The following is a 26,817-nucleotide window of genomic DNA, read 5'->3' as shown; positions in this document are numbered from 1 at the left end:
ACATCAACCTCTTCATCAGTACTCTATTGCTTTCTTATAAATTTTTTAAACAAATCACTTATCTTGCTTAAGTCTGTCGAACTCGGGGGGTATTAATGTCCGGCATGTATGTTTCGCTCGCACAAGCAAGCTGTCTCAAGGACCTACCCCTAAAAAAGAAACAAACTCAATTAGAATATATCTCTCTCCTTAGCATTTAGTGTATAAAGCTTTGACATCTAATGTGACTAAACAAATTTTGGCATCATCCAGCACTTGTATTTGTTGTAATAATGCTAATAAATGGCCTGAATCTCGAACGTATGATTTGATGTTTCTTAAGCATGGACGAGGTGACAGTGCACCGCCTGGCTTCAGTGTGGCTGGTGGCGGGAAAAATCATGCTAGCATCAGCATGGAGGAGCCCCCTTGACATGTTACCTTTATCAGCATTGAAGGTAAAGTTATTGAAGGACATGGCAGAGCTAATTATTATTCACAATTATTTTATGTTTCAGAATAATTTTTTTCACCAAATAAAGGGGGTTGCCATGGGGGCCACAGTAGCCCCCACGGTGGCCTGCTTGTATATGGATCAATTGGAAAAACAGTTTGTATACACGTCGAGGAATTTTGGGGAAGTGGTCACATGGTTACGGTACATCGACGATATACTGTTAATATGGTGTGGAGACAATGACAACTTGATAAAATTTATGGAACAATTGAATTCAGTTAGTGTGCACATTAAATTTGTACACCACATAGGTCAGCATGAACTTAACTTTTTGGACGTTAACATTAAATGGTATATGGAACAGTTTGTAACTAAAGCATATTGGAAAGATACGGATCGGAACACCGTACTACATTATCGTAGTCATCATCCGCAGATGTTAAAAAACAGTATTCCTGCTAGTCAGTTACTTCGTATCCATAGGCTATGTAGTTCCCGAGATGAATTTAAATTACAAGCTAAGCAGATGATGATGAGGTTTGCCCAGCGAGGGTACCCTAACAAAATATTAAGAAAAGCAACAAAAAGAGCTTTCAATTTTCAGCGGGAATGGTGTCAGTCTAAAAGTTTGAAAACAGAACGTCCTCCCTTAACTTGCGTACTTCCGTACACACAGATGTCAAAAAAATGTATTTTGAATTATAAAAAAAGCATTGGTCAATTTTGGGCATACATGACATGTTTAAAAACACCCCAATATTTGCTTTTTCAGGAGGAGTTAATTTGGGGGAACGTTTGAATCCAAGTAGAAATATGATACAACAGAACAGATCAGATGGTTGTGGTCATGGTGTGTGCAATCATTGTGTATATTTCAAATATGCCTTACAAGTTCAAGAAATTGTTATCCCATATACTAATGGGAAAAAATATAAATTGATGGGATACACAGATTGCAACACAATGAATTGTGTCTATGGGATTCAGTGTCCGTGTGTTTTTTGGTATATTGGCCGAACCACACGGAAAATTAAAACTCTTATTGCACAACATTTGAGCAATCTGCGTACTGGTCGCACAGAAGCCCCCATAGTGTCTCATTGGCAATTAAAGGAACATACTATACAGGAGTTACGTTTTGTAGGGTTGAGTCAAGTAAAATCTGAGAGAGGGGGCAATGTCCCTTTAATGTTATTGGTAGCGCTATAGAAATGATAAGTAGTAGTAGTAGAAAGGAACAACGCCTAATATTCAAGTGGAACACGTTGATTCCTAATGGCCTTAATAAAGAAATAGAGTGCTCAGCATATAATTGATGGTGCTTAAATGCTGAGGTCCTGTTGTAAGCTGTAAGCATGTGTGGGCGTTCTTCTTTGATGCCTTCACGAGCAACTGATGTTCCAGTGCCCAACAACCTGAGGTAGGCATGATGATGTTTGTATTTTTGAACGTATAAGCAAGGGATAAGATAGATAATTGTGTATTGTTCATTTAGAATATATGACCCCTGAAGATGCTCTACGGAGCGAAACACGTGCGTGTAGGGTCTTGATGGTGAGATGGATATATCACTACAACAGAAAAAACCACGATGAAGTTAAAGTTTATTAACTGAAGTGGTGAGATTATCATGTGATCCTCCAGTCAGTATCGATCTGATGTAAGGGAGTGAAAAATAACAAATGGACAACAGATGAATGAGGAAGTGGATTAACTCCTAGAGCTAGAGCCTGGTGTCTCAAGAGAAGTAAATTTTGAAAATGACTTTGGAAGCAGTCTAAGCAGCTATAGAGCATCAAGCTTATGTTACAGGTATCACATACTGAGGAGTAATTGGAGTTCATGAGCAGATATGATTTCTGACTTATAAAGTGTGGATGATAACTTGAAAATTGAATTGCCTATCCTTTTGGAAAAACGGACTGTGGCTTTAAGAAGAGTGACTATTGAATTGTAGTTTCTGGTGATGACTTATGAGGAACATGAAAATGAGAATTGTATTTGATTTTTAGAATGTTTAATAGATGTAGTTATTCTGTTTAGTGTGAATGGAGTAAGAGTGAGGTGTGAATGTTGGTTTGTGTGAAAATGTTTTAAAATATGGATGACAAGATTATTAATTGAATTAAATATTTAATAAAGATTGTTTATTAAATACAGTGGTTGTTGAAGAGATTGTACCTCCATCTGTTGATATTTATTCTCAACCTGTTGATTTGGACTGGCCTAGCAGGACTCAAGGAAAGGAAAGGATGACAGATGAATAAATTTCATCTTTTAGATAATCTGGTCAATATTGAAATGATTTAACTGGCCAGAAATGGCTGCTGACCGGTTAAATCGCTTGATCACCTTCACACTTCATCACTCTCCACCTCAGTCCCGCCCAACACTAACCACTACCTCCAGGAATCTCCAGGCTGTCGACCCTCCCACCTTATCCTCCAGAATCTCTGATCTCCTCCCTTCCATCATGTCCTCTGAGTTTGTTGACAAGGCTGTCTCCACTTACAATGCCACTCTCTCCTCTGCTCTGGACGCCCTTGCACCATCCATCTCCCATCCCACAAGGCGTACTAATCCCCAGCCCTGGCTAACCCCTTGCACCCGATACCTTCGCTCCTGCGCCCGATCGGCTGAATGCCTCTGGAGGAAATCTCGCACCCTTACTGATTTCATTCACTACAAATTCATGCTATCCTCCTTCCAGTCCTCCCTATTCCTCACCAAACAGGACTATTACACCCAATTGACTAATTCCCTCAGCCCTAACCCTCATCGTCTCTTGGCCAACCTTAACTCCCTCCTCAAAGTGCCCTCTGCTCCCACCCCTCACTCTCCCCTCAATCACTGGCTGACTACTTCCGCGACAAGGTGCAGAAGATCAACCTCGAATTCACCACCAAACCATCTCCTCCTCTTCACTCTATAACCCACTCCCTCAGCCAACCAACCCAGGCCTCCTTCTCCTCTTTTCCTGACATCACCGAAGAGGAAACCGCCCATCTTCTTTCCTCCTCGAAATGCACCACCTGTTCCTCAGACCCCATCCCCACCAACTTACTTAACACCATCTCTCCTACTGTCACCCCCCCCCCCCCACCATCTGTCATATCCTTAACCTCTCTCTCTCCACTGCAACTGTCCCTGACACCTTCAAGCATGCGGTAGTCACACCACTCCTCAAAAAACCATCACTTGACCCTACCTGTCCCTCCTACTACCGCCCCATTTCCCTCCTACCCTTCCTCTCCAAGATACTTGAACGCACCATTCACAGCCGTTGCTTTGATTTCCTCTCCTCTCATGCCATCCTCGATCTGCTTCAATCCGGCTTTCGCCCCCTACACTCAACAGAAACGGCACTATCTAAAGTCTGCAATGAACTGTTCCTTGCCAAATCCAAAGATCACTACTCCATCCTCATCGTCCTCGACCTATCCGCCGCTTTTGACACTGTCAGTCACTATTTACTTCTTGCCACACTGTCCTCATTTGGGTTCCAGGGCTCTGTCCTCTCCTGGTTCTCCTCTTATCTCTCCCACCGTACCTTCAGAGTACATTCTCATGGCTCTTCCTCCACCCCCATCCCGCTCTCTGTTGGAGTTCCTCAGGGATCTGTCCTTGGGCCCCTTCTTTTTTCATTCTACACCACTTCCCTGGGCTCCCTGATCTCATCTCATGGTTTCCAATATCATCATTATGCTGACGACACCCAGCGTTATCTCTCCACACCAGACATCACTGCCGAAACCCAGGCCAAAGTATCAGCCTGCTTATCCGACATTGTAGCCTGTATGTCCAACCGCCACCTGAAACTGAACATGGCCAAGACCGAACTTATTGTCTTCCCACCCAAACCCACTTTTCCTCTCCCTTCACTCTCTATCTCAGTTGATAACACCCTCATCTGCCCGCAACCTCGGAGTCATCTTCGACTCCTCCCTCTCCTTCTCTGCGCATATCCAGCAGATAGCCAAGACCTGTCGCTTCTTCCTCTATAATATTAGCAAAATTCGCCCTTTCCTCTCTGAGCACACCACCCGAACTCTCATCCACTCTCTCATTACCTCTCGCCTTGACTACTGCAACCTACTCCTCACTGGCCTCCCACTTTGCCATCTATCCCTCCTACAGTCCATTCAGAACTCTGCTGCACGTCTTATCTTCCGCCTGGACTGATATACTCATATCACCCCTCTCCTCAAATCACTTCACTGGCTTCCGATCAGGTACCGCATACAGTTCAAGCTTCTCCTATTAACCTACAAATGCACTCGATCTGCAGCCCCTCCTTACCTCTCTACTCTCATCTCCCCTTACGTTCCTACCCGTAACCTCCGCTCACAGGACAAATCTCTCCTCTCAGTCCCCTTCTCCACCACCGCCAACTCCAGGCTCCGCCCTTTCTGCCTTGCCTCACCCCATGCTTGGAATAAACTCCCTGAGCCTATACGCCAGGCCCCCTCCCTACCCATCTTTAAATCCTTGCTCAAAGCCCACCTCTTCAATGTCGCCTTCGGCACCTAACCACTATACCTCTATTCAAGAAATCTAGACTGCCCCAAGTTGACATTTTGTCCTTTAGATTGCTCAAAGCCCACCTCTTCAATGTCGCCTTTGGCACCTAACCACTATACCTCTGTTCAAGAAATCTAGACTGCCCCAAGTTGACATTTTGTCCTTTAGATTGTAAGCTCCTTTGAGCAGGGACTGGCCTTTTTGTTAAACTGTACAGCGCTGCGTAACCCTAGTAGCGCTCTAGAAATGTTAAGTAGTAGTAGTAATTTTCAGCAGCAATTATCACCGCTGAAAATTATCAGTTAGTGCAAGTGTTTTGTGGGCATTCCGGGGGTGGGGTGAGCACTTGTGTTTCCCTACTCCCCCTGCCTAGGAATCAGCTGTCAGTGCCCCTCCCCTCGGCGCATCACCCAAGCCCCTAACCCCCCCTCGGCGCATCACCCATTTCCTTGTCATCAAGCAGATGAAGCCATTACGTATGGGTTGTGTCCATCAACCAGCAGGGGGAGATAGAGAGCACTCAACTTTTCACAGTGCCTCATGGCCAGCCAGCTCCACTGCCTCTTCAGTATTCTCTATCTCCCCAAGCAGGGTGGCAGCAGCTTCTTCGAGCTCCATCAAAAATCTGCCTGGGGGTGGCTCCTGGCTTGCCAGTTGTTAGCCGGGGTGTTAGAGGCTATAGCAGCTTCACTTTGAAGGCACATAGGTCAGCCTTTTCCCTGCCTAACCCATGCCCCCTTGGATGTGAACATATTAGCTTGCTTTTCCCTGTCCTTTCCCACTCAGTGGATGCAGGCACATTGGTTCGCCTTTCCCTGCCTTTCCCACTTATCTGAGCCTCCAGAGTTCTTATTCCTCACAGCGTTAAAAAAAATATATATATGGATCAGAGGTTTTCCTTTGATTCTTCTATGGGACTGGAACTGTGATACTCGGTCCGGTGAGGTAAAAGTGTTTTCTAACTCCTCCGGGGTGGGCCTGCGATCGGGGCGTTTTTGGCGCAAAACCGCCATTTTGAATTTTCCCGCCGTTTTCGGCGATGGCTGCAGAGAATGTAAAGCGCTGTTCCCGGTGTGGCAAGCGTAAATCAGCAGCAGGGCTCTGTAAATCGTGCTGTACAGATGTAAGAGCCGGCCCGAGCATGGCGAGCAATGATTCTTCCCGCTCAGAGCTGGCAGCGGACGCCATTTTGAATTCTCCGCATGGCGCGGCCTCCGTAGAGACGGAGAGCCCTGAGACCTCTACAGAATTCCCTACTTCAAAGATGGTCTCCAGTTTCTCAGGATTATCAATGCAGACTTTCTTGGCTCCCTGCGGCCCGACTCAGAATGGAGTGGTGGCTCTCAGACAGCATGCTGCGGCGAGGAATGCCGCTGGCGCTCCCCGATTGGTGTCTAGTAGTGACAGATGCCAGCCTGAAGGGCTGGGGCGCACATTGCAAGGGGAAGCATGCCCAGGGTCTATGGACACCCGAGGAGTCGGAGTGGTCCATCAACCGCCTGGAGTTGAAAGCGGTGTTTCAGGCGCCTCTGGCCTTTCAAGTGACCCTGGAAGGATTGGCTGTCAGAGTGATGTCGGACAACACGACAGCAGTGGCCTACATAAATCGACAAGGCCGCACTCGGTGCAGAGCACTGGCTGCGCAGGCCGAACAGATTTGCCACTGGGCCGAGCTGCATCTTCAGTTTCTGTCGGCAGCTCACATTGCAGGTCAGAGCAACGTGCTTATCTAAGCAGGCATCAGATCGATCCAGCAGAATGGGAACTAGCAGACGAAGTATTCCTGCAGATATGTGCCAAATGGGGCAAGCCCGTGATAGATCTTATGGCGACAAATTCAAATGCCAAAGTCCCGTGCTTCTTCAGCAGATGGAGAGATCCTCGCTCAGCAGGGTTGGATGCCTTGACTCAGCCCTGGCCTCCGGGCCTACTATATGTGTTCCCTCCGTGGCCCTTGATAGGGCGCGTGCTCCTGCGGATTCGGCTGCACCCAGAAGTGGTCCTCATCGCCCCGGATTGGCCCAGGAGGCCTTGGTATATGGACCTCCGACAGATGCTAGTGGAGGTTCCCCTTCCTTTACCTCTGGTACCGAACCTGTTGTCACAGGGCCCGGTAGCCATGGAGGACGCCTGCCGCTTTGGTTTTGTGGCATGGCGATTGAGAGGGCGCAATTGAGGGACAAAAGCTATTCAAACACAGTCATTTCCACTCTTCTGCAGGCCCGCAAATGTTCCACTTCCGTGGCTTATGCCAGGATTTGGCGCCAGTTTGAGTCTTGGTGTGCTTGAAAAGCGATCACACCCATGCGGGCTCCTGTCTCGCCGATTCTGGACTTTTTGCAGGATGGTGTACAAAAAGGCTTGGCCTATAACTCCCTGTGGATGCAAGTGGCAGCGTTGGCCTCCCTTCGTGGTAAGGTTGAAGGCGTGTCTTTAGCTGCTCATCCAGATGTGGCACGGTTTCTTAGTGAGGTGCTTCGGCTCCAGCCTTCCGTGCGAGCACCCTGTCCAGCTTGGAACCTGGGGCTAGTTTTGAAGGCCCTGCAGGCTTCTCCTTTTGAGCCGCTTCGGCGAACATCGGAGAAAGATTTGACACTAAAGGCCGTTTTTCTTGTGGCCATTACTTCGGCGAGACGGGTGTCAGAGCTCTTGGTGCTGTCCTGTAGAGACCCATTTCTGCAATTCTCAGAGTCCGGGGTCACGGTTCAGACCGTGCCTTCCTTCATGCCTAAGGTGGTTTCAGCGTTTCACCTAAACCAGCCTATTTTCTTGCCCTCCTTTGATAAGGAGGAGTTTCCAGAATCTTTGGGGCAGTTGCACCTGTTGGGTGTGCGCAGGACTCTGCTGCAGTATCTGCGAATTACTATCTCTTTCAGGATCTATGATCATCTGTTTGTTTTGCTATCAGGTCCTCGCAGAGGGTCTTCAGCGTCTAAAGCCACTATTGCCCGCTGGCTCAAAGAAACTATCTTTTCAGCTTATCTGCTTGCCGGCCGGTCTCCGCCTGTAGCCTTTAAGGCGCATTCTACCAGAGCGATTTCTTCCTCTTGGGCTGAAACTGGAGCACTCTCTTGTCAAGAGATATGCAGTGCAGCAACATGAGCTTCTAAGCTCTCTTTTGCCCAACATTACAGGCTGGATGTGGCTGCTAGGAGGGATGCGTGTTTTGGAGCACAAGTGCTAGCGCGTGGTGTGACCTGTTCCCACCCTATATAGGAGTTGCTTTGTTACATCCCATACATAATGGCTTCATCTGCTTGATGACAAGGAAGGGAAAATTAGGTTCTTACCTTGGTAATTTTCTTTCCTTTAGTCATAGCAGATGAAGCCATGAGCCCTCCCTGTATGATTGTCTGTATGCTGTGAATCTGTTTCAGGTTCTGTTCTTGTTTCCTGAAGTTCCTTCCTTGGGAGAAAGTTGGAAAACAGTCTTCAGGATTCATGTTCACTTATAGGAGGATGAGTCCATTCCCTCCAGTTTATGTTTTGGAGGATGAGTTTATTCCCTCCAGGAGGTTGCGTGTATCCCCTCCAGTTATACAATAAGGAGGACGAGTTTATTCCCTCTAGGAGGATGTGTTCATTCCCTCCTTTTGAGTTGATGCCGTTGTTAAGGGGCCATCGTTCGCTGTGAGGAAAGTTCATGTTATTCCCATTGCGGTTTGCCATACTGCTTTGGAAGCTTCAAATACTGAAGAGGCAGTGGAGCTGGCTGGCCATGAGGCACTGTGAAAAGTTGAGTGCTCTCTATCTCCCCCTGCTGGTTGATGGACACAACCCATATGTAATGGCTTCATCTGCTATGACTAAAGGAAAGAAAATTACCAAGGTAAGAACCTAATTTTCCCATCCAGCGACCCTCCCCTCCCCCCCCTCGGCACATCACCAACCCTCCCCCCCAGCACATCACCCAAGACCCTCCCCCCCCCCCCCCACCCCGGCCACATCAATCCCCTCGCCAACCACAACTCCCAATAGTAATGCTTTCCGGCTGCTGCTTCTCCTGTTGAGCAGCAGCAGCCGGTACAAAAAGAAAAAATCCGAAAAAAAAACCAACCTGAAAATCGCGGCTCCGTAGACAGCCATCTGGCATTGGCTGTCGTCTCTGCAGCCACTCCTCCTCTCCCCTGCACGTCACTGCCCCTGGAGGAAGACCCTGGAGCAGCGCAGCGACGTCAGAGGGGAGAGGAGGACCGGCTGCAGAAACGACAGCCAATGCCAGATGGCTGTTTATGGAGCCGCGTTTTTCAGGTTGTAATTTTTATTTTCATTTTTTTCTTTTTGTACCAGCCGCTGCTGCTCAACAGGAGAAGCAGCAGCGGCCGGACACCGTTACTATTGGGGGTTGCGGGTAGCAAGGGGGCTGATGTGCCGGGGGGGGGGGGTAGGGGCTTGGGTGATGCGCCTGGGGGGAGGGGCTTGGGTGATGCACCGAGGGGGGCAGGGGGGAGGGGAGGGTCGCTGGACATGGGTGGCTGGAGGGGGAGAAAGAGGGGGGAGGGGCTTGGAATGATTTACAAATTTAACAATTATTCCTTCTCATTATAATACTTTATTAACAACTGTATAATTACCAAAAACACACAAAAAAAACTCATTGCTAGCGCCCGTTTCCTTCAAAACAGAAACGGGCCATTTTTTACTAGTAATATATAACATGATTAATAACATGTGTAACTGATGATCCAGTCTAGTTTGTAACTAGAGTGCAACACTGTAATTTCTCTTTGATTATCAACTGTAAGCCACATTGAACCAAAACTTGTTCTGGATAATTGTGGGATAAAAGAATGAATGAATAGGACCACACAAAACACAGTCCTAGCTTTATGCAGCAACCCATAGCCAGTTAAGTGCTAAACATCGACTTTACCAGCTATGTGTTAGCCTACTCCGCATAAATTGGATATTCAGTGCTGAAGTCTGGACACAGCCTGGCATAGAATATCCAGTAACGATGCCTGGGTAGTCTGCAAAATGCTTATCGTTGTCGGCTAAATATTGACCCATGTTACTATTTTTGTAAAATCCCTATTTGACAGAAATAGCTTTTAGCTTTTTCCAGTGATACCTTAACTATATATAGGGGCAAAGAGACATGGTCTTACAATAGCATATAAATTCTAGATTACTGTATAGATATCATAAACACTATAAAAATGTAGTTCTCTGTTAAACAACTTTGTCAAAGAGTCCAGTAATCGACAAAAGATATATGTGATTATATGATCTCTTTCAGAATATGAAGGTTTGATACTGTGTTTGGTTGTACAATGGACAACACAAAGAAACATGATGCAGTCTTATCTGATGAAGGATTCCAGTTTAAAATGGAGCTTAATGACAACAAAGCTGGAATGGAAGGCTTAGATAAAGAGAAAATCAACAAGATTATAATGGAAGCTACCAAGGTATGTCTATGTGTTTGTATGTTATCTGCATATGTAAAGAAAACAATGCATTCTTTTCTGTAAACTGTTCAAGTGCAGATTAGGAAAGGTCCTTTCTCTAGGAACAGACAGGATGGCAAGTCCTCATAGATGGGTTTTAGGAAACAGCACTTCAGATGTATGTAGTTCTTTGCTTCTGACTGTCTTGTGAGGCACCTTTGGGTTTTTTCCCACAGAGTCTAATAGACATCTTCCACTGCTGTCTTTGTGGTAAACTAAACTGGACTTAAAAAACATAGGCTTTTTCATTCTTCACTTTCGTGCAGGCCTCTTTCAAATTAAACTTTTCCCCTACAGTTACCCTAGTTAGAGTTTGTTTTTTTTTTGTTATTTTATTATATTTATTGATTTTAAATCATATCACAAGCATTACATCTTGTTAAGAAAAACAGAAAGAAAAAACATTTTTCAGTACATGCCAACATAATTCAACTTCTTTCTTAGACCACAATAATTGTAATGGAGGGGCTAAGATACATTAGGAGTGAATCAAAAGAATAAGTTTTTTTTTTAAAGAAATAAGGCCTGGATTCGCCCACAAAACATTTATATTGTGAATAACATGTTCTTAAACTAACAGAGGATCTATTTGTTCACTTTCTTCAAATCTATGAAATTTCTCAAGTGTTCAGGATCTAGGAATTGATATTTATTTTCCAGATATTTAATCTGACATTTACAAGGATATGCCAGTATAAAGTTAGCACCTAATGCCTTGACTTCGTCTCTCATTGCCAAGAAAAAACGCCGTCTTTCCTGGGTAATCTTCACTACATCTGGATATAACCGAAGAGTTTCACCATAAAATGGTTTAGCCAAATTTCTAAAGTACAATTTTTTGATCATGTTCAAATCTTGTTCAAAGACCATTGAAACAAGGAGAGTTTGTCTCTCAAAAATCCCATCATTAGAATTTTCCAAGAAGGCCGATAGGTCCCGCAATCCTTCAATCCCCTCTATTCTCCTTTTAGGAATTGGTAAATAATATATTTTGTTGATTGGCGGTATTAAGTCTGAAGAAATAGATAAATTTTCAACAAGGTATTTTGTTCATGTTTTAAATTGTCTAATATTTTGCACATCTGCCTTGTCAGCCTCCTCTTGGGTCTTGGAGTGTCCTGGTTAGGCATTCTTAAAATTGAACTTGTTTGATTTCACAATGGCTATATTTTTGAGCCATGTCTCAGAAGTCTCCAGTAGACTTAAAATGTACAGACAGTGCAGCAAGGCCATTTCCAGAGCAGATACATACAATTGGTACTTGAAGTGCCTTGTGCCTATTCACAAACCCTGTCAATGATTTTCCTATTCTCTGATGACAATGAAAGGAATCTATGGCTATGAGGAACAATGTGAAAGAATCTTTGGTATTTTGGAGTCCAGTCCATTGCTGTCGGCATTAGTCTGAAAAGTCCAGGAGCTACACCAGACATTAGGGTGGCAGCGGCAGTGGGAGCGATGGGGGGCAGCAGTGGCGGGAGTGCGGAGGTGGGGCGGCCTTGCCTCTCGGCGGCCCTGGTGAAGGGTTGTTTTGCGACCAAGAATCTCCAATGCATTTTGGCTTCCTTGGAATATGTGGAGACCCAGAGGATACCCTCATTACTAGTTAGTTTCAATGTGGAGAAGGCCTTTGACCAGGTCCACTGGGATTTTTTATTTGCTGTCATGGACAAATATGGTTTTACAGGTAGATTGGTTTCTGTGATCTAAGCACTGTACCCCTCACCTCGGGCAAGTGTTAATGGTCAACGTTCTGACCATTTATTTGATTGGCCGTGGGACCCAGCAGGGTTGTAATTTATCCCCACCTCTTTTTGTTTTGACTTTAGATCTTCTTATTAGAGATCTTCATTTTAATCCTGACGTTTGGGGGGTTTCAGCTGGTAGAGAATCCTTTAAATTGGCGGCATCTGCCGATGAGCTATTGGTTCTTTTAATGGATCTCCAAAGGTCTTTTCATGCCCTTTTGGAAAGCTTCCACAAATATGGGGACTTTGCCAGCTTGAAATTGAATCTGGATAAATCGGAGGCCTTGGCTATCCCACCGGCAGTGTGTTGCATCTGGCTGGATCCCTTCCCCTTGAAATGGGCAGATGGGTCTTGTTTGTGTCTGTGTTTTTATAATTTTATGAAGATTTTAGTGTGGAATGCCTTGTTTGTATATGCATTTGTATTTTGTATGATGTGAATGTTTTTTCTACACCGCCTAGTTTTAGGTGGTTTAAAGAAATTTAAAATAAATAATTTGGGGATTCTCTTAACCCTTTCCATAGCTGACTTATATCGTCTTAACATAAGTACATAAGTACATAAGTAGTGCCATACTGGGAAAGACCAAAGGTCCATCTAGCCCAGCATCCTGTCACCGACAGTGGCCAATCCAGGTCAAGGGCACCTGGCACGCTCCCCAAACGTAAAAACATTCCAGACAAGTTATACCTAAAAATGCGGAATTTTTCCAAGTCCATTTAATAGCGGTCTATGGACTTGTCCTTTAGGAATCTATCTAACCCCTTTTTAAACTCCGTCAAGCTAACCGCCCGTACCACGTTCTCCGGCAACGAATTCCAGAGTCTAATTACACGTTGGGTGAAGAAAAATTTTCTCCGATTCGTTTTAAATTTACCACACTGTAGCTTCAACTCATGCCCTCTAGTCCTAGTATTTTTGGATAGCGTGAACAGTCGCTTCACATCCACCCGATCCATTCCACTCATTATTTTATACACTTCTATCATATCTCCCCTCAGCCGTCTCTTCTCCAAGCTGAAAAACCCTAGCCTTCTCAGCCTCTCTTCGTAGGAAAGTCGTCCCATCCCCACTATCATTTTCGTCGCCCTTCGCTGTACCTTTTCTAATTCTACTATATCTTTTTTGAGATACGGAGACCAGTACTGAACACAATACTCCAGGTGCGGTCGCACCATGGAGCGATACAACGGCATTATAACATCCGCACACCTGGACTCCATACCCTTCCTAATAACACCCAACATTCTATTCGCTTTCCTAGCCGCAGCAGCACACTGAGCAGAAGGTTTCAGCGTATCATCGACGACGACACCCAGATCCCTTTCTTGATCCGTAACTCCTAACGCGGAACCTTGCAAGACGTAGCTATAATTCGGGTTCCTCTTACCCACATGCATCACTTTGCACTTGTCAACATTGAACTTCATCTGCCACTTGCACGCCCATTCTCCCAGTCTCGCAAGGTCCTCCTGTAATCGTTCACATTCCTCCTGCGACTTGACGACCCTGAATAATTTTGTGTCATCGGCGAATTTAATTACCTCACTAGTTATTCCCATCTCTAGGTCATTTATAAATACATTAAAAAGCAACGGACCCAGCACAGACCCCTGCGGGACCCCACTAACTACCCTCCTCCACTGAGAATACTGGCCACGCAATCCTACTCTCTGCTTCCTATCTTTCAACCAGTTCTTAATCCATAATAATACCCTACCTCCGATTCCATGACTCTGCAATTTCTTCAGGAGTCTTTCGTGCGGCACTTTGTCAAACGCCTTCTGAAAATCCAGATATACAATATCAACCGGCTCCCCATTGTCCACATGTTTGCTTACCCCCTCAAAAAAATGCATTAGATTGGTGAGGCAAGACTTCCCTTCACTAAATCCGTGCTGACTTTGTCTCATCAGTCCATGTTTTTGTATATGCTCTGCAATTTTATTCTTAATAATAGCCTCCACCATCTTGCCCGGCACCGACGACAGACCTCACCGGTCTATAATTTCCCGGATCTCCTCTGGAACCCTTCTTAAAAATCGGAGTAACATTGGCTACCCTCCAGTCTTCCGGTACTACACTCGATTTTAGGGACAGATTGCATATTTCTAACAGTAGCTCCGCAAGTTCATTTTTTAGTTCTATTAATACTCTGGGATGAATACCATCAGGTCCCGGTGATTTACTACTCTTCAGCTTGCTGAACTGACCCATTACATCCTCCAAGGTTACAGAGAATTTGTTTAGTTTCTCCGACTCCCCCGCTTCAAATATTCTTTCCGGCACCGGTGTCCCCCCCAAATCCTCCTCGGTGAAGACCGAAGCAAAGAATTCATTTAATTTCTCCGCTACGGCTTTGTCCTCCTTGATCGCCCCTTTAACACCATTTCGTCCAGCGGCCCAACCGACTCTTTGGCCGGTTTCCTGTTTTTAATGTATCTAAAAAAATTTTTACTATGTATTTTTGCTTCCAACGCTAATTTCTTCTCAAAGTCCTTTTTTGCCCTCCTTATCTCCGCTTTGCATTTGGCTTGGCATTCCTTATGATCTATCCTGTTACTTTCAGTTGGTTCTCTTCTCCACTTTCTGAAGGATTGTTTTTTGGCTCTAATGATTTCCTTTATCTTACTGTTTAGCCACGCCGGCTGACGTTTAGTCTTTTTTCCCTTTTTTCTAATACGTGGAATATATTTGTCCTGAACCTCCAGGATGGTGTTTTTAAACAGCATCCACGCCTGATGCAAGTTTTTTACTCTGCGAGCTGCTCCTTTCAGTCTTTTTTTCACCATTTTTCTCATTTTGTCGTAATCACCTTTTTTATAGTTAAACGCTAGCGTACTTGATTTCCTAGTTTCACTTCCTTCAATGCCAATATCAAAACCGATCATATTATGATCACTGTTATCAAGCGGCCCTCGTATCGTTACCCCCTGCACTAGATCATGAGCACCACTAAGGACTAAGTCTAGTATTTTTCCTTCTCTTGTCGGCTCCTGAACTAGCTGTTCCATGAAGCTGTCCTTGATTTCATCAAGAAATCTTATGTCCCTTGCGTGTACAGATGTTACATTAACCCAGTCTATATGCGGGTAATTGAAATCCCCCATTATTATTGTGTTGCCCAGTTTGTTTGCGTCCCTGATTTCCTTTAACATTTCCGCATCCGTCTGTTCGTCCTGGCCAGGCGGACGGTAGTACACTCCTATCACTATCCTTTTCCCCTTTGCACATGGAATTTCAATCCACAGTGATTCCAAGGAGTGTTTTGTTTCCTGCAGAATTTTCAATCTATTTGATTCAAGGCTCTCGTTAATATACAATGCTACCCCTCCACCAATCCGATTCACCCTATCACTACGATATAATTTGTACCCCGGTATGACAGTGTCCCACTGGTTATCCTCCTTCCACCAGGTCTCAGAGATGCCTATTATATCTAATTTTTCATTTAGTGCAATATATTCCAACTCCCCCATCTTATTTCTTAGGCTCCTGGCATTCGCATATAGACATTTCAAACTATGTTTGTTGTTCCTAAGTACATCATGCTTAGTACTTGACAGTATTAATTGGCAATCTTTTGTCTGATTTTTATTGTTATTTAAAGATACCCGATCTACTACAATCTCTTTTGCAACCTCACTATCAGGATACTCTATCTTCCCTGTTATGGTGATATCTTTGAAAGATACCTTATCCCGAACCATGCTCTTTTGAGCGACTGTCGGCCTTCCCCCCATTTCTAGTTTAAAAGCTGCTCTATCTCCTTCTTAAACGCCGATGCCAGCAGTCTGGTCCCACTCTGGTTAAGATGGAGCCCATCCTTTCGGAATAGGCTCCCCCTTCCCCAGAATGTTGCCCAGTTCCTAACAAATCTAAAGCCCTCCTCCCTGCACCATCGTCTCATCCACGCATTGAGACTCTGGAGCTCTGCCTGTCTCTTGGGCCCTGCGCGTGGCACAGGTAGCATTTCAGAAAATGCTACCCTGGAGGATCTGGATTTCAGCTTTCTACCTAAGAGCCTAAATTTTGCTTCCAGAACCTCTCTCCCACATTTTCCTATGTCATTAGTACCCACATGTACCAAGACAGCCGTCTCCTCCCCAGCACTATATAAAATCCTATCTAGGTGACGCGTGAGGTCCGCCACCTTCGCACCAGGCAGGCAAGTCACCAGGCGATCCTCACGTCCACCAGCCACCCAGCTATCTATATGCCTAATGATCGAATCACCAAGTACAACAGCTGTCCTAACCTTTCCCTCCCGGGCAACATTTGGAGATATATCCTCGGTGCGAAAGGATAATACATCCCCTGGTGGGCAGGTCCTGGCTACAGGAGTACTTCCTACTTCACCAGGGTGATGCTCTCCTTCTAGGAGACCTCCCTCCTCCAAGGTAGCACAGGGGCTACCTGACTGGAGGTGGGACTTCTCTACAACATCCCTGTAGGTCTCCTCTATGTACCTCTCTGTCTCCCTCAGCTCCATCAAGTCTGCTACTCTAGCCTCAAGAGAACGGACACGTTCTCTGAGAGCTAGGAGCTCTTTGCATCGGGCACACACATATGACACCTCACCAATTGGGAGATAATCATACATGTGACACTCAATGCAAAAGACTGGATAGCACCCCTCTCGCTGCTGGACTGCTGACTCCATCTTAGCGTTTTTTGAGTTTTTCCGTAATTTAAAACTTGCTAAAGTATTAAGGATATCAGCCTATCACTAACTTACAGTTCCTCCTTTAAACCCCAATCTTCAAGTTCCGAAAGCACAAGCAAAATTTGTTCACTTACCAGAGAAATATCCTCTTCTCCCAGAACTTATTAGAAGGAAAGCTCCGAGGATATGCAGATGAGCTGCAAGTCCTCCACGGCACCTGAGAAGGCAACCGGTGGGAGAGCTGGGCACCTCTCAACCAAGAAAAGGCTTACCAGGGGTTAGGCCGAAGCCAGCATTCCTCCCCCTGAGGGTCACCTGATCCTGGCTAAGAAGTACCTGGTAGCTCTGGGTAGGTGGAGCGAAAGCCCTGGGTAACTGTGGCGAAGGCCCTGGGAAGGTCGGGGTGGATTTGGGAGTCACCCCGGATGCAGCTGTGAGGATATGCAGAACGCTGCAAGTCCTCCACAGCACCTGGTAGGAGCACTGTGCACCTTGAGCAGAGGCCCCGAGTGGATCGGAACGGACCTGGGAGTCACTCCGGCGAAGGCTCCGAGGATATGCAGATGAGCTGCAAGTCCTCCACGGCACCTGAGAAGGCAACCGGTGGGAGAGCTGGGCACCTCTCAACCAAGAAAAGGCTTACCAGGGGTTAGGCCGAAGCCAGCATTCCTCCCCCTGAGGGTCACCTGATCCTGGCTAAGAAGTACCTGGTAGCTCTCTTGCTACCTCTCTTGCTAGTCAAAATGGAGCTACAGTTGGATAGCTGGCAGGTTCTCCCATTACCATTGGCAGGCCATATTAGTTTGATTCGAATGGTCATTTTTCCCAGATGACTGTACTTGCTGCAAACCTTGCCCCTTTGCTTGTTGCGGAAGGATCTCAGGCGCTTTTATCAGCTCCAATTTCAGTTTTTATTGGGTAACTGTTCTCAAGGCAGATGGGCCTCCCTAATTTGAAGCTCTGTAATGCTGCCTGTTTACTGCAGCATGTCTCTGACTAGATATACTCTTCCTGCAGTTTTACCCCATTGTCTTTGGAGGAAGCATACTATGCCCCCTACAGCTTGCTCTCACTGCTTCAGCTGGATCACAAGTTGCTTCCCTCTCACTTGAGGACTAGTGTACTGTTAGACCCCTTAAGGGCTTTGTGGTATTTGTTGGTGCACAGGATTGGGTGGGGATTCTCTAGTTACTGATATGTTACCACAGCGGGTAACCCTGCATTTTTACCGGGATTGGACAATCCTATTTTTCTTGCCTGGGACCCCCTTGGTCTTCAGCGTTTGGAACATGTTTTGAATAATGAGGGTTATCTTCGCCCCTTAGTTAATTTGAAAGGCCTGGTGGGATTTCATTGGGGGGGGGGCAGTTTTGCATATTGTCAGCTGAAGCACTATATTCAATCTTTAAATGACCACTCTCTGTGTTCTCGCCTTGGGGACAGCATTAAGAGGTTTTTTTGACGACATCTCTTAACATACAACTTCTATATCAGGGTTACTTAAGGCTTTGTATAGGTTGGAAAGGCCTAGGGATTTAACACAGATGAGGTATAAATGGGAGCAAGATGTGGGGGTGAGCTTAGATTCTTGGGATTTTCTACTATAAAGGGCATTCCGCAGCCGACCACAAATGCGAACTATAGAGAGTGCTGTTTTCGAGTGCTCTGTAGAGCGTATTATACCCAGGTCCAGCTGTTCAGAGCCCACAGAATATCTTCGCCAATTTGCCCTAAGTGTCAGGTGTCTGACAATACTTTTTTTCATTCTTTTTGGGAATGCTTGGAAGTGAAACATTTTTAGAGAAAGGTTACAGATTATATGGCCTCTCTCTTCCAATGCAGGATTTAGGGTACTTCTGCTTAATTATTGCAGGATTACCCTAAGTCATTTCGGGATCTGGATGAGGGATGTACCCTGTCGTTTCACAAACTGTGTCTGTTGGCAAGAAAATGCATACTGCAATCCTGGGCTTTCTCTCAGCCGCTTGCATTTTGGCACTGGCATAATGAACTCCATCAGTTGATTATTTGGGAAGCCAGGGAGGTGCGGAGCATGCAAGACTCGCTTTTGAAGCTTTGGAGTCCTTATTTAGAGTCTTTGCCACCATGAGGAAGGAGCCTTATTTTGAACACTATGTGGTTTCTACCAAACTGTGTACATATTACTTTTGTGTCTCATGGTTCGTGTTTTGGGATTGCTTGTTAGAAGATTGGGGGTGGGGGGGGGGGGTTTACTTTTGTCAGGATGATTACAAAAGCCCAGACCCACAGGAGATTTGGTTGTATCTTTTGCTGTAATGAGCTTCTCCTTCCCCTTGCCCTCATTACAGCAAAATGTTTCACTTCCAAGCATTCCCAAAAAGAATGAAAAGAAGTATTGTCAGCCACCTGACATTTCTTTCAATTACACTGCTGGTTACTCTTCAGTTGATGTTCTGAGATGATGTGTCATTTTTGAAAACTTAATTGTTTGAACTTAAAGTATAAAAAGAAACAATATTCTGTACAACTGTTGTCTTATAAATCACAATCAATACAGAACAAGGATTTAAACAATCCCTCTTACCTCATAAATATCCGTTCCACTATTAGAAAAACTGACCAAGCCAAATTACTACAGAATGCTACATAGAAAATTCATGCTAACAGAATACCTTGGTCACACACACACAAGAGTACAAATGCCAAATACATAGTAGCTGACCAAAAATGATAAACATATATTAAACCAAAACCCCAAGAAGCCACAGCAAAAAAAATAAAAAGAGATGCATTTCCTCCTATACCATGCAAAATATAAAGATCACACATGCCAGGGGAGTGTAACTAGGACAACAGCCCTCTGGCCAGAGAGAGCCCTAAGCCTGCTGAAAGCTGAAGGTGTCATGGCCTGGTAGTGGGCTTTGGGATTCCGTAGCCATGTCTAACACCAGCTCTGGCAGGATACACATTTCAAATCTGACATATTCTAATCACAAAATAAAAAATCATTTTTTTTCTACCTTTTGTTGCCTGGCCATTTTTATTTTTCAAATCATGTTGGCCCCAGGCTCTGGTTTCTGTTTTCTTCTCAACTCACTCACTAGGGTTTCCTGCCTATTTGACATTTCTTTCTCCATGCTCATCATCCATGTCTGTTTACCTATCTTTCCCCATGTTCAGGATCTCACTTCTCTGTGGCCCCTATACATCCCTGTGACCATTTCCCCGCATTCATCATCACCACTTTATGTCCCTAACCCCCCTCCTGTGTCCAGCCATCACTTCTTTGTGTCCCTATGCCCCTCAAGTCTAGCATCTCCCTTCTATGTTCCTATTCTCTCCCATGTCTAGCATCTTCCCTCTGTGTCCATATACCCCCCTCTCATTCCTGGAATTGCTGCCTCTGTATCCATATACTATCTGCTTGCAGCATCTTATCCTTCCTTTCTTCTCTCCCCTCTAGCGCTGCCTCTGTCCCCTTCAGCTCCAGCCCTCCCTCCCTCCCTTCAGCACTTTACTCACTTGGTTCCAGCCCTCCCTCCCTCCATCGCTGCCTCTGTCCCCTTCAGTTCCAGCCTTTACTCCCTCCAGCATTGCCTACCTCAGTTCCAGCCCTCCCTCCAGTACGGCCTACCTCAGTTCCAAACCTTCCACCAGCACTGCCCCCTCAGTTCCAACCCTCCCTCTAGCACTGGACCCCCTCAGTTCCAGCCCTCCTTCCCTCCATCACTGCCCCCTTCAGTTCCAGTGCTCCCTCCTTCTAGCACTGCACCCTTCTTCAGTTCCATCCCTCCAGCACTGCCCCCTCCCCACTCACAGGTCCAGCACTGCCCCACTCCCGTCCATGCGGGTCCAGCCCTGTGCCCCTTCCCCACAGTCTTTTCACCCTGAAAATCCCCCACAGGCCTGCTCCAGGGGCTTCCCTCCTCCGGGTCCTGCCTTCTGCTGTAACTTCCTGTTTTGCAAAACAGAAAGTTATATCAGATGGCGGAAGTTGGCAGAGGAGGGAAGGCCCAGAGCAGGCCTGTGAGGGACCTTCAAGCAGGATTGAAGGACAAGGAAGGGAGGTAAGAAGAAGGAAGGGAAGGAGGAGATGCTGGACCCATGGTAATCGTGTGAGGGTTTTTTTTACCGTGGGAGTAAGAATTTTTACCACTCCCGTGGGGCGTTAAAAAGGTTTGCTTCTACACCCGCAGTAAATGCAGCAATTGCTTTACCCGGGTCCCTGTCTCCGTTCCCATCCCCGTGTCATTCTCTAATATGAACTCCCTCATGTATCCTACAAAGGCTAGTACTTCAGAGGCGAGGGCTCTGGGCCAAGGACACACGAAGATGGGGATCCCAAGGTTCATTTTGGGATGCCTTGGATTTGGTGGATGCTTGGTGTCTGCTTGATCCAGAGGAGTGAGATAACACTCATTGTTCGCGGGCGCATGACAGATTATTTAGGTTGGATTATATTTTTGTCTGTAGGAGTCTGTTTGCAGCTGTCCATGCAGCAACTATTGGACTGGAAGTTATTTAAGACCATTGATTGGTCTGGATTGATTTGGAAGCACCTAGCTGCTGCAGAAGCCAGATGGGTTGACGTTTGTCTTATGCAAATACCTACATGATAGATGGGATTTTTGTCTTGCAAACAACACAGCACATGGACCAGCCTCAATTGTTTTGGGATGCTGCAAAAGCTGTATTTGGGGGGGGGGGGGGGGGGGGAGGCATTATCACCTACACCAGTTGTACAAAGAAGATATTAGCAACCAGCATTGTCCAGTCTGAATGTCATTTACGGCAAGCTTAAAAAGATTAGAGCTTTGTCTCAAGCAGCCAAAGATAAATTAGTATCCACACAAATTACATTGAATACGTTAACACATGAAAAAAAATACTTGGGGATTACTTTATCACAAATATAAGTTTTACAAGTACAGAAATAAGATAAGAAAACATCTAGCCAGGATGGTTAAAATCTGGGGTGGATTGCGGACAGTGCCGATATTACAGTATGGGTCAGGGGCCATCCAAAATCATAGCGATTACATTGCTAATATTTTCTTGCAGCCTTTTCAGCAGTTGTATACCAGGGAGGGATCAACCAAATTAATGGATTCCCAGGAGTTTTTGAAGAAAGCAGGTTTGCCTGAATTGTCTGATGAAGCAGTAGAGGCCCTCAATTTACCTTTGCAGGCCAAAGAACTGCAGATGGATATTGTCTTTCCATGCCTACTCGGCCCCTGGTGCAGATGGGTGCACCGGTGCCTTTTATATGATCTTGCAGCTCCAATTATTGGGGCCATTACTTTCTTATTATCAAGCTAAGACTTCACCTAGATATACAAACACGTCTCTTATCACCTTAATCACTAAACCAGACAAGCCCCATGAAGTAGCCAAATCCTATCGTCCAATCCTGCTGCTAAATGTGGATACAAAGCTATTGGCAAAGATATTGGCCAATCGACTCATAGTTTATTTACCAAAACTCATTGGGTCAGCTCAAATTGGTTTTGTAAAGGGTAGGCAATCTGTACACAATGTCAGGAAAATCCTAACAGCTGTGTCCCATTGTCGAGCCTTTTAAATTCAAGCCTTTGCAGTTAGTTTAGATGCTGAAAAGATTTTGACAAAATTCACTGGGATCATACGTTTACATTTCTTTCTCAGGTGGGCATCAAAGGTTGGTACTTTGATATGGTGGCAACCCTGTATAACAATCCCAGGCTCATCTCTTAGTAAATGGGATAAGAACCTCATCCTTTTGTATAGGGCGTGGCACACACCAGGGTTGCCCGTTGTCACCGTTGTTATTTGTGCTGCATCGGGAACCACTGTTGAGGAGGATTAACTCTGATCCTGCCATTCCTGGAGTTGCACTCTCCACTCATGAGATCAAGGCCTGGGCATTAGCAGATGACCTTTTTATACTGTTGACAAACCCTCAGTCTGCCTTGGTACATCTGTTATCTTTAATAAAAGAGTCTGGGCAGTTTTCAAGCTTCACCTTGAATCTTACAAAATCTAAGTATTTGAATTCCAGTGCTGTTAAATGTGTATATTTTTATTCTGTTTCATGGTTGTTCTATTATTAGGTGTCAGTTGTCTGTTTTCAAATTTACCTCATTTATTGTATTTATGTTTATTCTTGGTTATTTTACTATTGTTATGCTGTTAACTATATTGTATGTTTTAAATCCCAATAAATAAATAGGGCTCTCCCAGTGTTGCCAGGGGTAAAGACCTCTTGGAGGGATCATTTCCCTTAACTTGGGAGGACAAAATGCTAAAGTATTTGGTTATATATTTGCCTATGGGTCTGGGAACATTATACCACCAAAATATGCAGAGGCACTTAGATGACACCTCCCATTGACTGCAATTTTGGACAGCCTTTCCCTTACCTTTGTGGAGTCGAATCCAACTATTGAACATGATGATAGCCCCACGGTGGTTATATATTTTTCTGCTTTTACCATTGTTCTTAAGTAATTGTGATAAGAAATTACTACATTGGTGTTCACAGAGCTTTCTGTAGTGGTGAAAGAATCCTCGCCTCTCCATGGCGGTGCTGCAAGGACCAAAAGGTCATGGGGTTATTAAAGCTACGGTACTTGTCGGCATCTAGTGGTATGTGCCATGTAAATGACTAGTACCGTGGCACAGATCATTTTTCAGTCACGAGTTTGGAGACTGGATTAGTGCCGCAGATACATTTTAGCCATCTTTTACATGCTACTGACCCCTTGCCTCCGGGAATCTTTAAAATGCATCCTGTTTATTCTGACTGGCATTAAGTCTGGCACTGACTCTGTAAACACCATGGTTTTTCACTAGATGTGACTCCATCCATCATTCCTTCCAGCCTAGGGTGCTATTGTGTTCGCGACATGTGGACACTGTCCTAAATGTGCCTCCAGAGCAGGTACCTTAGGCCATATGTTTTTGGAGTCATCTGAAAGTTCACAGGTTCTGGTAGCAATTGATGGATTCTCTTCAGATTTAGTGGTCATGTACTGTGAGATTGGACCCACTGCTATTATTTGGGTGGTTTGTCTTGAGTGATCCTGTGCCTCAGGGCTTCCACAGTTTCTTTCAACAAACAGTTTTCTGTTCTCTTTCCTGGCTACATACTGAACCTCCATCTCTTCAATGATGGTGTGCCTACCTCATTGAGTAATTATTCATGGAGTGCCTACAAGTGATGGACTGTCAGAGCCCCAAGGGTCAGATTTTTAAATAATTTGGGAGCCCTTTTGGTTATCTTTATCCCATCAGGCTCATAGTAGACTTTTAAACTTTTAGCTATTGTTTGGATACAGCTGTGAGATTTGATATTGCAGTAGTGGTAATCTACATTCTGTTTATTTAGGGGGGCGGGAGGGCAAGGAGGTTTATTATCGAATATATGTTAGTGCTACCTTGTTATTTGTTTTGTTTTTCTAAATAATAAAAAAAAAATTTTAACATGAAAAGGAAACAGAAGGCAATTGAATATGGTGTAGACCATACAGATGTCTACTGTCCATCAGTAGAAGGAACTAAGAAAAGAAAAGCAAGAAGCACTGTGTGAATTAAAGAAAAGTTATAGAATATCATCTTTATTTAACAGCATTATAAACTTACAAAATGGCAAACAGTTCAGAATTGTCATCATGGTATAATTTAAGGTCCAACTTCTATTTACACATTCTGGTATTTTCTGCCAATATTGTCCTCCCCTCCCCCCTCCAAAGCCATCCCCCTGACCTTATCCCCTCCTTGTTTTTGTACTTTTTATTTCAGAACTTATAAACAGAATTACAATTCCAGAAATTAATAAGAAAAGGCAAATGCCTCAAACAGAAAAAAAAGAACCTTGAACAACTCATGTCAGTTAATCACATTATATAATTTGCTAAATTGAGAAAAACCATTAAATCAAGATATTTAAGAGCATACTTTGCATTCTGGTTATTAATGAGTTTAAAAATGGAGTCAAAATTCTTATGAAACAATTGATTTTCTTCTCACCCAGCTTTTGGGATGACATACACTCCATATGTACTTAAGATATGCCTTTGGTTTCTCCAAAGTATCACTCTGGATGGTTCTTTTTGTTTGTTTGTTTTGTAACTTGTTTATTTAATTTTCAAAATAAAACAATAAGAAACACAAATATCCAGTAGATGTACATTGTTCTTCAGTCCACCAACCTAACATTCCAAAGTAAACCAACAGTAATCACCCCTCAACTTCTCTCCATCCCCCTGCCTCCCACCCTCTGGTAACCCTCTATAAACTAACCACTGAAGGCCAGATAATCTGTGTAGTCTTTAGCAGTAAAAATTACTTTTCCATTGCTGAAAGCATCGCCATCAACTTCAAATAGTCCCAGTTTATATTTAGGTATTGCCTTTAGGTGGTACAGGGAATACTACTGTTCTAATATGATTACTGCTTGTGTCCAGTCTGAGGCACTGCTCATTTCCAATGTTCAGCAACCACTGTCCTGGCCACTATCACCCCCAACTGTAGCAAGGCACAGCAAAGTTCAGCAGCGCAACCTCTATGGTAGGAGCTATTTTATGATGGAAAATTTGAGAGAGCATCAAAATTAGCTGGCTTCATAAGGAATGAAGAATAGGACACTCCCACCACATATAGTAATATGTCCCTTGTGCCCTACAACCCTGCCAACACTTCCCTGTACTCCACCCATACATTTTCAACAATTGCAGTACCAGCATGTAAGAACCTTTATACCAATTTTCAACAGTAAGAGCAGATATACCAGTTTCTGCATTCTTCTCCATATCTCCTCCCACTCCTCCATCTGCAAGGATCTCCCCAGATCAGTTTCCCAATCTTGCACGTATTAAAGCTTATGATCCCCTCCTCCCATTAAGACTCTGGTAAATCTGGGATATCACCACCTTAGTTACCATAGGCCCCAAGAGATTCTCAAAAGTGCCTTTCTCAGGGTCCAAGTCAGTCAGTATACCTGACGTATGGAGCTAATAATCCATAGCAATCTTGTAGGTCCCCTAAAGCTTGTATCCTCTTATACATCCTATCGTAAAACTGCCCCCCACACACCAAGCCCCTCTCCTCCCATCTATTAAATAAAACCTATTCCCTTCCCGGACAGAGCTCTAAATTATAGTGCAGGGGAGTATACCAAGTATACGTCTGCCTCCTAACAACTTCTTCCTGGTTCTCTTCTACATCCGCATTGTAATTTATAAGTACATAAGTATTGCCATACTGGGACAGGCCGAAGGTCCATCAGGCCCAGCATCCTGTTTCCAACAGTGGCCAATCCAAGTCACAAATACCTGGCAAGATACCAAAACAGTAGAAGTTCATGTACAGCTCCCCCCTTCCCCCTCCCCCCCCCCCCCCCCCGCAAGAAATTTTCCTCTAAGTTGACAAGGGAGCTACATTAAGGGGCATGTGTTCCCCATCTGCTTGTTCTAGTTCCACCTATTGCTTTATTTCCTGCACCTGCCATGCAAGGAGGGCCCTTAGTTGCGCCACCTGATAATATTTTTTTACATTTGGTACCGCCAACCCTCCCTCTTACATACTCAGCCACAAAACACCCTGAGCCACTTGAGGCTACCTACAAGCTTAGATAAACCGGGAAAACTGTTGCTTAATTTGAGACCACAAAAGAGAGTGTAAAGCAGTATACACACCTTTATTGAAAGATAGACCCGACACGGGCCACGTGTTTCTACGCACTAGCGCCTGCCTCAGGGGTCTAATATAAAATAACATAAAAATATATCAGTTATACATAATCATAAATAAGAACATGCACATATACAAAACACAAATAATCTATAAAAATATTACACTCCAACAATAAGTGAGGTATACACAGTGCATTTTTTCTAGCAAAAAAGGTGCTGGTACTCAAATGCCATGCCACCCTTCAGGGGTGGGGTGATCACTGAGGGACCCACCCCACAATAGCTAGGCCCCCTGCAACCAGTCACAGAATCTATGACAAGGCAGAATTGGTGTGTAGAACC

General features: G+C 44.7%; 1 protein-coding gene across 4 annotated transcripts in view; it reads left to right on the top strand.

Moving 5' to 3' along the window:
- POLK (DNA polymerase kappa) overlaps positions 1–26,817 on the top strand; it is a 238,105-nt gene that overhangs the window by 17,388 nt on the left and 193,900 nt on the right. For 3 of the 4 annotated variants that reach the window (XR_003940991.1, XM_030193266.1, XM_030193268.1), the window contains exon 2: positions 10,197–10,368. Coding sequence is in view for 3 of the 4 variants with exons in the window: in XM_030193266.1 (XP_030049126.1) it covers positions 10,231–10,368 (138 nt within the window). In the remaining variant the exon portion in view is untranslated. Of the gene's footprint in view, positions 1–2,057; positions 2,249–10,196; positions 10,369–26,817 lie in introns of those variants that run through there. The other variant, XM_030193267.1, reaches the window with a different exon arrangement.

Source organism: Microcaecilia unicolor, chromosome 2 (assembly GCF_901765095.1).
Source record: "Microcaecilia unicolor chromosome 2, aMicUni1.1, whole genome shotgun sequence".
Taxonomy (NCBI): Eukaryota; Metazoa; Chordata; class Amphibia; order Gymnophiona; family Siphonopidae; genus Microcaecilia; species Microcaecilia unicolor.
This window is presented reverse-complemented; position numbering and strand designations above follow the sequence as displayed.